This window comes from Chiloscyllium plagiosum, unplaced genomic scaffold (assembly GCF_037043375.1).
Source record: "Chiloscyllium plagiosum isolate Xiang-an unplaced genomic scaffold, Cpla_swu_hap1 HiC_scaffold_21, whole genome shotgun sequence".
NCBI classification, from domain to species: domain Eukaryota; kingdom Metazoa; phylum Chordata; class Chondrichthyes; order Orectolobiformes; family Hemiscylliidae; genus Chiloscyllium; species Chiloscyllium plagiosum.
Genome location: NW_028270159.1, coordinates 24,926,578 through 24,939,182, shown reverse-complemented (window position 1 = coordinate 24,939,182; position 12,605 = coordinate 24,926,578). Strand labels below are relative to the sequence as shown.

Here is a 12,605-nt window from a genome sequence, read left to right as displayed (position 1 = left end):
CTGCCATGTGCTAACGAAGCGAAGAATAGAGAGACAGAGGAACTGAATGAGTGGCTACAGGAATGGTGCAGGAGTGATGGTTTTGGATACCTGGATAATTGTGGCTTACTCTGGGGTAGGTGGGACCTCCACAAACAGGATGATCTACACCTGAACCAGAGGAGTACCAATATCCTGGGTGGAGGGGGAATAGTTTGCTAATGCCCTTCGGGAGGATTTAAATTAATTCAGCAGTGGGGTAGGTACCTGAATTGTAGCACCAGGAGGTTGAGAGTAGTGAGGTCAGAAACATGGTTTTAAAGTCACAAGAGTACACCGGCAAGCAGGTAGGTGGTTCGAACTGCGTCTACTTCAACACCAGGTGCATCCAAAAAAGGTGGGTGAACTTGCAGCATGGATTAGTACTTGGGACTTTGATGTTGTGACCATTTCAGAGACATGGATAGAGCAGGGACTGGAATGGTTATTGCAGGTTCTGGAATTTAGATGTTTCAGTAAAAACACAGACACTGGTAAAAAGAGGGGGAGGTGTGGCTTTGTTAGCCAAGGTTAGTATTATGGTGGCAGAAAGGATGTTTGAGGACTCGTCTACTGACATAGTATGGGCCGAGGTTAGAAACAGGAAAGGGGAGCTTTCTATAGGCCTCTGAATAGTTCCAGAGATGTAGAGGAAAGGATAGCAAAGATGATTTAGGATAGGAGTGAGTGTAACAGGGTAGTTGTTATGGGGGACTTTAACTTTCCAAATATTGAGTGGAAATGCTATAATTTGAGTACTTTAGCTGGGTCAGTTTTTGTCTAATGTGGGCAGGAGGGTTTCCTGATAGAGTATGTAGACAGGTCAACAAGGGGCGAGGCCACATTGGATTTGGTACTGGGTAATGAACCCGGCCAGGTGTTAGATTTGGAGGAGGGGGGGTTGAACACTTTGATGATAGTGAGCACAAATTGATTATGTTCACTTTAACACTGTCACAGGTATATGTCACAGAACAAGAGTTATAACTGGGGGAAAGGCAATTTTGATGCAATTAGGCAAGATTTAGGATGCATAGGATAAGGAAGGAAACTGCAGGGGATGGACACAATTGAAATGTGGAGCTTATTCAAGGAAAAGTTACTGTGTGTCTTTGATACATATGTACCTGTCAGGCAGGGAGGAAGTAGTCGAGCGAGAGAGATGTGGCTTTCTAAAGAAGTTGAATCTCTTGACAAGAGGAAAAAGAAGGCTTATGTTAGGATGAGACATGAAGGCTCATTTAGGGTGCTTGAGAGTTAAAATCTAGCCAGGAAAGACCTCAAGGGAGAATTAAGAAGGGCCAGGATGGGACCTGAGAAGTCATTGGCAGATAGGATCAAAGAAAACCCTAAAGCTTTCTACAGTTTTATCAGGACTAAAAGAATGATAGAGTAAGATTAGAGCCATTGAAAGAAAGTGAGGGCTGCAGATGCTGGAGATCAGAGCTGAAAATGTGTTGCTGGAAAAGCGCAGCAGGTCAGGCAGCATCCAAGGAACAGGAGAATCGACGTTTCGGGCATAAGCCCTTGGATGCTGCCTGACCTGCTGCGCTTTTCCAGCAACACATTTTCAGCTAAGATTAGAGCCAATCAAGGACAGTAGTGGGAAGTTGTGTGTAGAATCCGAGGAGATAGGAGAAGCACTAAATGAATATTTTTCATCAGTATTCATGCAAGAAAAAGACAATGTTGTCGAGGAGAATACAGATATTAGACTAGACAGGATTGAGGTTCATGAGTAGGTGGTGTTAGCAATTCTGGAAAGTGTGAAAATAGATAAGTCCCCTGAGCTGGATGAGATTGAACGTAGTATTCTCTGGGAAGCTAGGGAAGAGATTGCAGAAACTTTGGCTTTGATCTTTATGTCGTCATTGTCTGCAGGAATAGTACCAGAAGACTGGAGGATAGCAAATGTTATCCCCTTGTTCAAGAAGGGGAGTAGAGACAAAACTGGTAATTATATACCAGTCAGCCTTACTTCATTTGTGGTTAAAGTGTTGGAAAAGGTTCAGAAGAGATCAGATTTATCATCTAGAAAGGAATAAGTTGATCAGGAATCATCAACACGGTTTTATGAAACGTAGTTTGTGCCTCAAACCTTTTTGAGTTCTTTGAGAAGGTGATCAAACAGCTGGATGAGGATAAAGCAATTGATGTGATGTATATGGATTTCAATAAGGGGTTTGATAAGGTTCCCCATGGTAGGTTATTGCACAAAATATGGAGGCATGGGATTGAGGGTGATTTAGCAGTTTGGATCAGAACTTGGCTAGCTGAAAGAAGACAGAGGGTATTGGTTGATGGGAAATATTAATCCTGGAGTTCAGTTACTAGTGGTGTACTGCAAGGATCTGTTTGGGGCCACTGCTGTTTGTGATTTTTATAAATGACCTGGATGCGGGCATAGAAGGATGGGTTGGTAAATTCACGTATGACACTAAGGTCGGTGGAGTTGTGGATAATGGCAAGGATGTTGCAGGTTACAGAGGGACATAGATAACTGCAGAGCTGGGCTAAGAGGTGGCAAATGGAGTTTAATGCAGAAAAGTGTGAGGTGATTCACTTTGGAAGGAGCAACAGGAATAAAGAGTACTGGACTAATGGTAAGATTCTTGGCAGTGTGGATGAGCAGAGAGATCTGTGTCCATGTACATAAATCCCTGAAAGTTTGCCACCCAGGTTGATTGGATTGTTAAGAAGGCATACGGTATGTTAGCTTTTATTGGTGGAGGCATTGCGTTTCGGAGCCATGAGGTCATGTTGCAGCTGTACAAAACTCTGGTGCGGCTGCACTTGGAGCATTGCGTACAGTTCTGGTCCCCGCATTATAGGAAGGATGTGGAAGCTTTGGAAAGGGTTAGAGGAGATTTACTAGGATGTTGCCTGGTATGGAGGGAAGGTCTTAGGAGAAAAGGAGGGACTTGTGGCTATTTTCATTAGAGAGAAAAAGGTTGACAGGTTTCTTAATAGAGACAAACAAGATAAATTGAGGGGTTAGATAGGGTGGACAGTGAGAACCTTTTTCCTCAGATGGCAATGGCCAGCACGAGGGGACATTGCTTTAAACTGAGGGGTGATAGATATAGGACAGATGTCAAAGGTAGATCCTTTACTCAGAGTAGTAGGGGTGTGGAACACCCTGTCTGCAACAGTTAAAAATCACACAACACCAGGTTATAGTCCAACAGGTTTAATTGGAAGCACACTAGCTTTCGGAGCGACGCTCCTTCATCAGGTGATTGTGGAGGGCTCGATCGTAACACAGAATTTATAGCAACAGTGGTAGACTCGCCAACTTCAAAGGCATTTAAACGGTCATTGGATAAACATGTGGATGAAAATGGAGTAGTGTAGGATAGATAGGCTTCAGATTGGTTCCACAGGTTGGTGCAACATCAAAAGCTGAAGAGCCTGAACTGTGCTGTAATGTTCTATGTCAGCTTGATTCCATGCACTAACAGGTTTATCCAGCAAATGATGTTCAAGTGCCAAATCACTTCTAATGTTGACACTGCTATGAGATTTGCAAGGGCAGGCTGGTTAGATATGGTCATTACTTTGCTTGTTGCAAACAGCCAAAAGGGATGTATTGTTTGATATAATCCACTCGTCTTTGAGATGTACAGCCTCCATCCCTAGAATCACACCAGCACTGAAATTCATTTGTGACACCATTAATTTTTATGATCAGCACAATGTCTTTTTGGTTTGAAAGCAGCATTCTGTTAGTGATGAATGTGACATGTATCTCAGCTGCAGAGTAGCAGTACGAAATGGCTAACTTAACCTGTTGCTCAAATATTTGAGGTACCTTACCATTAAGCTTTGACAAATGCTTTTAATTATTATAAACTGGGAAACAATATGGCATAATGTATTTATAACGCTATTTTTACTTCTAAGAACAACACCATACCAATTAAGATTAATAAGTTTAAAGCTTTCAGTCAGTCATAATTGTCCTATATGAAATACATTTATGCATTCTCCACTAGGTCCTTAGTGGGCACAGCACAAGCATGAAATTATTTAGAAGCAATATTAATATGGTTAAATTTGGTTATAGCATATGATTTGTTGGTGCAAAAGCCAAAACATTTCAAGATTAGCTCTTCATTTCAGGCTAAGGCTGAAGCATATTTTTTTGTTTCTCTCCATCCCACTGTATCTTTGTGTTGTGGCATCTTTCCACCTTGTAAATGATTGAGTGGATCAGCACAGGGCAAAGTGTCTTAAGCACTGCCTGGTGAGGCATGGGAGTACCACTGCAGTTTCTGTCACACTTGCTGCAAAATAGGTTGAGAAGGAATACTAGTTGAAGTTTGCTTTTTCCTCGCCCCTTCAAAAACCTTTTCAAACAGTTAGTCTCCAGATGTCCTGGCAATCCATAAATGTCTTCAAAGTTTTACTGTCAATGTCCACCACCTTTATCTCTCATTTTCAGATATCCTTAAGGCAGAAGTATATACCCCGATGTAGTGACCATTTAACTGTATATAAGGCCTATAAGTATACGACTGTCATCCATCTAATAAATGTGGCAAAGTGAACAGGAGACATTGTTGGCGCACGAGCGTTCAATACAGACATTTGGCAGCTAAAATAAAGTTATTGCACTTCCAAGCTCTAACATTTGCACTTTAATTACTAAAGTTTGGCAAATGAAGAAACTTGCAATAATAATACTGACAATATGAATACTTAAACAAATATTCAGAGGTAGGTTGCTAATAATACATTAATCTGACCATACAAAGTTTATCAACACAGTCAAGCACCAGAGGCAGCTAATGTGGTTGAAGTACCAAATGAAACAACAAAAAATAAAGAATGGATAGTCTTTTAAATGCATCGGAATTTTCAAAACACCACCCTAATTAAAACACCACGACTAATCACAAAGTGCAGTTTTGAAATACATACACTGACAATCAAATGCTACTTTTGCCTTTAAGAAAATGTGTTTCTATGCATTTCCATTAATGGTTTAATCAATCATTGTTTATTGGATGATTTTGAAGATTGTAACTTATTTTCCTAATCAACTTGTTATTACACATCTCTGGAACAGGTGGGACTTGAACCTGAGCCTCCCAGTCCAGGATAGGAAACCCACCGCTACACATAAGATGGCGCCCTGGTGCACCGTTCCTGGAGATACTGCATAGAACAAAGAACATTACAGCACAGTACATGTCCTTTGACCTGTAGAACCAATCTGAAGTCTATCTATCCTCAGCATTCCATTTTCATCCATATGTTTATCCAATGGCAATTTAAATGCCCTTGAAGCTGGCGAGTCCACTACTGCCACAGGCAGGGCGTTCCACGCCCCTACTACTCTCTCAGTAAAGAAACTACCTCTATATCTGTCCTATATCTATCACCCCTCAATTTAAAACTAGGTCTCCTCATGCTAGGCATTGCCATTCGAGGAAAAAGGCTCTCCCTGTCCATCCTATCGAATTCTCTGATTATTAATTGTCAATTAAGTCACCTCTCAACCTTCTTCTCTCTAATGTAAACAGCCTCAAGTCCCTTAACCATTCCTCATAAGACCTTCCCGTCACATCAGGCAATTTCCTTGTGAATCTCCTCTGAACCCTCTCCAAAGCCTCCTCCACATCCTTCCCATAAAGCAGTGACCAGAACTGTACGTAATGCTCCAAGTGCGACTGCACCAGAGTTTTGTACAGCTGCTGCATGACCTCATGGCTCCGAAACTCAATCCCTCTACCAATAAAAGCTAACATACCGTATGACCTCTTAACAACCCTATCAACTTGGGTGGCAACTTTCAGAGATCTATGTATATGGACACAGAGATCTCTCTGCTCATCCACACTGCCAAAAATCTTACCATTAGCCCAATACTCTTTATTCCTATTACTCCTTCAAAAGTGAATCACCTCACACTTTTCTGCACTAAACTCCATTTGCCACCTCTCAGCCCAGCTCTGCAGCTTACTTATGTCCCTCTGTAACCAGCAAAATCCTTTGGCACAATCCACAACTCCGCCAACCTTAATGTCATCCACAAATTTACTAACCCATCCTTCTAGCCCGCATCCAGGTCATTTATAAAAATTACAAACAGCAGTGGCCCAAAACAGATCCAGTACCAAGCGGATGGAGCAGACACAGCGAGCCCATGTTCCAAAACTCAATTTCATATATGGTCCCTAAATAAGGATGTACCAGAAAGATTTATGACATGGACAGAGAGCATTTACTGTGTCTTGATTTAGAAGCTGGGTCAAAACAGAATTGCAAGACACTCAATTGTTGGTCTTTTATTTACATTCAGTAATGAAGAAATCCTGTAAACCACAAAAAGAGAGTTTACGTTGTTACTTCAATTCAGATTTATACAAATTACTAACTCTCTGTACATATGATTAAAGCTTGCACAATTTATTGGTTCCCAGAGAAGCAACTGAGGTAAAGATTCTGGGATAGATAGTTAGCTTCACTGAGGGGAACTAGCATGGTGAGCACCCAGAAGCAGATAGACAGTCACCTATGTGGGACTCAGAATTACCCAGATACCCAAAATCCATCTTCACCCCCAATGAAACCTGTGCTGTACAGGGCAGGATGATCTCTGAGAGCTTCGTGCTCCTCAGAGATACAATCACCTATGCGCAGGAGAGATGGGGATGCACATCATGCCTCATTAACCTGGACGAGGAGACGACCTTTGACTGAATGCCGCACACCTACATGTGGATGTGCTCTCCAAAATGGGCTTTGGGGATGGAATATGCAATTGGATCTGACTGGCCTACACCAACATCAATAGCTCAGATTCAATCAATGGTGGGGTGAGGTTGGGGTGGGGGGGGCGAGGGTTCAGAACGTTTCTGTTCGGATCCAGAATCAGGCATGGCTGCCATTCTCTCTCCTGCCTTACTTGTGTGTTGTGTAAAGCCTCTTGCTGGGTCCATCAGGAAGGATGCAAGCCTGAAAGGGATGACTATTCCAAGTAGCAGATGCCAACTGGTCAAAGCCTCCTTGTATGTGATGACTTCACCATTTACTGCTTGGATCCACTGTTAGTACCCAGACACATGAGCATCTACAACCAGTTCGAACTGGTCTCAGGAGCCAAGTTAAATCAAGGCAGAAATGAGGCCATGTTCTTTGGTAACTGGGCTTACTGATCCTTTATTCCCCCCCACCCCGGCCTCACCATCAGGACAGATTTCCTGAAGGTGTTGGGAATATGGTTCAGATGGGCTGGAATACGAGCAAAATCTTGGTAGGAGCACATTGTCAGGGTGAGGCAGAAACTGAGCTTTTGGGAGCAAGCTTCCCTTTCCATTGCAGGTGGGAAACCTGGCCATCAGGTCAGAGAACCCCTCTATTGTTGTAGATGGTGCAGGTCTGGCCCATTCCCAGAACCTGCGCTGTTGCAGTCACCTAAACCATCTTCCACCTCAGCTGGAGGTCTAAAATGGACCATGTTTGCAGGTGCACCACACACAAAGCTCTTGGTGATGATGGGGGAAGGACGAGTGAGTGAAACGTACCCAGCATTGTCATAATCCTGATGGCCACCTTTGTGTGTGGCTGCACCATGCTGTGCGTAGACCCTCGGTGTTAAGAAGAATGGGTCTGGTGTCATTGCTGCATAATGCTCCAAGTAGCTGGACTGTTTTGTATCACCTGTCTTGATGGAGAAATTTGCAAGGCAAAACACTTTTGACCACAAGTCCATCAGGAAACAGTCATTACACACGATCCTCAAGACCGTGAGGAAAAAGGATTGTGGTGGGTTGTTCCCTGAGAAGGCAGTCAAAATCATTTGGCAAAATGTCTCATCGCCAGAACTTGCCAACAAGCACCAAGACATAGCTTGGCTGTTGGCGAGAAGGGCACTGTCCGTCAGATCCGATATGTATGCCTGGACTCTCTGCGCATAGCATGCTGGTCTCAAAGCAGCTGTGGGGGTGTAGAGTTTGTCACATATCTGCTGGAATGATTCTTTGCAAAGGAAGTCTGGAGAGAGACGCTGTGGTTTTTATTGAGGTTCATCCCGAGCAGCTCTGCGACACAGGACTCTGTGCTCTACAAGCTGTTCCCCAGGATGCTCACCGAGACAAACATCAACTGTGCCTGAAGGACCATCAATTCTATGAAAGATGCTCTTTGCGCTGCCTGAAACTTGTTGGTCTTCCAGATCAAGGAGTTGACCTCGACTAAATATTGTCGGCTGGCACACTCCAAGACCCAGGACTATTGCTGAGGGACGGATTAAAGCTTGGGACAGCAGCTACCAAGGCGCAATGGGAATGACCACTATCTACAGCCTTTCTGCCAAAGTTAAATAGGAGTTTGTTCAATTATCTGGCCCTGCCGGTGCCTCAAATACATGTAAATATAATCTTGTATAAGAAATGCCTTGCGTTTGGTTTTCCTCTGCATGTAAAGATTGTACAGAATCGAACTGCTCTACTGACTATGTTTTATACAAAGGTTTTTTAATGAATAAAGTATATTTTTGAAATAAAAAGAAAGGAGCAGCAAAGTGGAGAGGTCCCAGAAGCAGTCAGACTGGCAGTAGACCTGCTTCAACAAAACAAAATTATGATACTGCTAGAGAGTGGGATGGTAACTAGTGGTTATTTCTCTGGATATTGAGGGAAATTAAGACTTTAAACCATGAACTCTGCCTTCCAAATTTTTCCCACAGCCCTGCCTTTCGCTGTCCCAACTGTTGGATTTTCTTGGGCTTGTTTTCAGCAGAGCTGACTATATTCTACTACTAGCATCCACTCCAGACCTCTTTTCCTTCTTTATGACGAATATCTTGCCCTCTACCTTTGATTCTGCAGCATCTTGATTTCTTACCTCCTATACCCTGTAATCTTCCCAGACCTTCCCTTCTGTTCCACTTGCACTTCCCCATTTTTTTTTCTCCGCAGTATAAACCTATCACTTTTCCACCCCTCTCTCCAGTTCTGAAGAAATGTTATCTTGGACTCAACATTAATTCTGCTTTTGCTCTCTACAGCTGCCAGATCTGCTCAGTTTCTCCAGCACTTGATTTTGATTCCAGTTTTCCAGCATCGGTGGTATTTTGCTTTTGTGACAAAATAAATTCTAAAGAGAATGCAGCAACAGAGTGGGTATATGTGCATATGTTATTTAAGGCGGTAGTGCAGGTTGAGAAACAAAAAGGTTAATATGACACCCTAGCTTTTATAAATAAAAGCATCAAGTACTGAAAGAAAGTAACAATAAATCTGCGTGGAACATTATTTTGACCTACTGTGTTTAATTCTGGGCGCCACACTGTAGGAAGGATCAGAAGTTATTAGGAAGGCTGCAGAAAATATTTGTGAGAGTTGTTCCATGCAGTAGGAATAACTTTACAGATAAACAGAATCAGAATGGATATGGATAGACTAGATATGAAAAAAAGTGTTCCACTGGTGGAAAAATCAAGAACCAGATGACACCAATTTAAATTGAACAGTGAAAAGAAGTAATGGCAACAAAAAAACCTTCTGTATCCAGCAAATATTTCTGGAATGCACTGCCTGAGAGTGTGGTGAAGGCAGATTCAACTGTGGCTTTCTAAGATAATCAGAGAATTATATGTGAAAACAAATATAAATTGCACAACAGGGTAATTATGGGTAAGTGATTTTAGCTTACCTTATATGCTATGCTATTTGAAGAGTCCACAATTAGAAACAATGGTTTTCGTGTGAAAGGGAAAAAATCACCAGGATGAAGACTAAAGAGGAAGAAACAAACAGAAGAGTCACACTTTCCGAAAGCAGATATTGCCAAGAATTTATTCCTTTTATAATTAATAGGCAGTTGTGCAGTTGAAACCAAAGGCAGTTAAAGCACTAACATGGCAGAAATATTCAAAATAAATTTAGTTCAATGTAAAAGACTCAATTAAAGGTTAAACTATTTAGTTACTACACCATGTAATCCAGTTTAAGTTTAACTCTGAAGAAAAAGGATTAACGAAGCACTAGATATATGTTTTCTACGAACAAAATTTTGCAACTAGAATGATTGTTAATCTACAAATCATCAAATTGTCCATGGACAGATCATCAGAAAAGGTATATCGTGTTTGAAGTATTGAAACATAGCTGATACTTCTACAAAAAAAAATATGATAACTCTTCAGCAGTGGGAACCACCTCAAGAAAATAGAAGAAGAAGATAAAGTTGGGAAAAATAGACAGTAGAGAAATGTAGAATTTTCAGTGATTAAATCATGATGGTAAATTAATTGGAAAATCTTTTTTTTTCCAGAAATACACTCATTACATCGTCACTCGAGTTCTTTTGGACTATTTCCATGTATCTCTATTACAATAGAACTTTGTTAAATTTACAGAGATTAACATGTTGAACATATCTGCTGTAAGAGATTTCAAATGCTTTAGTCCTTAATACTTGTAATAAAACTGGACAGACATACCAATGCATTTCTTTAAATGAATTGTTGCGTTTTTGCATTACTTCCATGCTTCCTGCATCACGATTATTGTTGGTCAGCACCCCACCAAAATCATATGGACCTAAACAGGAAAATAAATATTTAAATGAGATTTCATTTTACCTTCTGGTTTATTCTTAGCTGGGATTGGTGAAACCACTCATTATTGTCAGTAAACTGTTCCTTTAGCTTTTGATTATCACAACATTTTGAAAAAAAACATACATGAGTTTAATAATTATACAATTAATCACTTATTGTAGGAACACCCAGGGATATTCAGCAGGTACCTCTCCAGATTGTAAACATCCTATAGCCCTTAGATCTCTAGACTTTATTTACTCCATATTGTCAGTTGTGCTTTAAATGTCAAGGTACTAAACTCTGGAATTGCCTCCAAAAACCTCTCCAGTTCTCTACCTCCCTCCTCGTCCTTCAAGGCATGCCTTAAAATATCAATGTTCAATCAAGCCTTTCGTAATAGCTCTATGTTTGTGAGAGTCAATTTTTTGTTTGATAATGCTTTTCTTAAACAACAGTGGAAAAAGGTTATTCATTCATTAGAATCATTACAGTGTAGAAGCAGGCCATTTAGCCCATCAAGTCTATACTGATTGTCTGATCTTATCCCTGTTACCCTGCATTTCCCATGGCTAATCTACCTAACCTGCAAATGTTTGGACTGCAGGATGAACTGGAGCAACTAGGGGAAACCCACACAGGGTCCCGGGCATTATGAGGCAGCAGCTAACCAGTGAGTCATTAGGAATGAGTAAATTACACTGGAGATTTTTTAATCAAATGTCCTTGAAATAATATTCATAAAATGTACACTGCAATCTGTATTTTAAAATCTTAATTATGCTGGAAAAATAATTAACCTATTATACCTTTTGATTTGAACATGGCAAGTGCAAGATTATACATTCCAGTTTAACACAATCAGAAGTCACGACGAATATTCAACCTATCATGCTTGTGCTGGCTGCAATAACCCCTTGTGAAAGCTGTCCAATTTGAATCCATACACCACATTTATGCTGAAGTTCTTCTTCAAATATACGCAAAACTTTAAAAATCCTAATGAGATCTGAATCCACCACACAATTCAATAAATAAGTTGCATATTTTAACATCATTTCATAATCAGCGATATTATTTAAGTTAAATGCAGATAAAAATTGCTATCTCGTTCATTAAAATTCATTTTACAAATTACTCATTAAAAACGTATTACAAATTCTCTCCAATACATCTGATTGTGTTCTAACAATCCTGACAAAGAATTCCACAGTTACGTAAATATAATAAACAATTTGCACTTGGAGCATTACGTACAGTTCTGGTCACTGCAATATAGCATAATACTTTTTGTGGGCCTTAAATTGTATCTAGTGTATAGATAAAAATACTATTTGGGTGGTTAGAATCTGGATCTCACTGTTTGTGAGGGGGTAGAGACAGAAATCCTCAAAACATTTAAGTAGCTAAAAGTCTGCGAGAGGATTTGTAGCTCGGGTGTTCGTTGTTGTGGTTCTGTTCGCCGAGCTGGGACTTTGTGTTGCAGACATTTCGTCCCCTGTCTAGGTGACATCCTCAGTGCTTGGGAGCCTCCTGTGTAGCACTTCTGTGATCCTTCCTCCGGCATTTGTAGTGGTTTGAATCTGCCGCTTCCGGTTGTCAGTTCCAGCTGTCACTGACAACCGGAAGCGGCAGATTCAAACCACTACAAATGCCGGAGGAAGGATCACAGAAGCGCTACACAGGAGGGCTCCCAAGCACTGAGGATGTCACCTAGACAGGGGATGAAACGTCGGCAACACAAATTCCCAGCGAACAGAACCACAACATTTAAGTAGCATTTAGATGTGCACTTGTGGCGGCCATGGCATTTAAGGCTATGGGCCAAGTGATGGAAAATAGAATTAGAATAGAATAGTTAGCTACTTGTTTTTGACCAGTGCAAACTCAATGGGCTGAAGGGCATTTTCTGTACTGTAGACCTCTAACTCTATAAATCTAAGAACAGATCAAGATATTCTTTAAAATGTTTTCAGTTATAGTTTTTATTTGTAATCCTTCTATTTCACTGAACTCAGTGGAATTTATTTTTTTT

General features: G+C 41.0%; 1 protein-coding gene across 3 annotated transcripts in view; it reads right to left on the bottom strand.

The window, feature by feature from the left end:
- scai (suppressor of cancer cell invasion) overlaps positions 1 to 12,605 on the bottom strand; it is a 199,361-nt gene that overhangs the window by 26,740 nt on the left and 160,016 nt on the right. For all 3 annotated transcript variants that reach the window (XM_087998426.1, XM_087998425.1, XM_087998427.1), the window contains 2 exons: positions 10,472 to 10,571; positions 9,682 to 9,763 (listed from right to left, as the gene is read on the bottom strand). In XM_087998426.1, the coding sequence (XP_087854552.1) occupies positions 9,682 to 9,763; positions 10,472 to 10,571 (182 nt within the window). The remainder of the gene's footprint in view (positions 1 to 9,681; positions 9,764 to 10,471; positions 10,572 to 12,605) is intronic.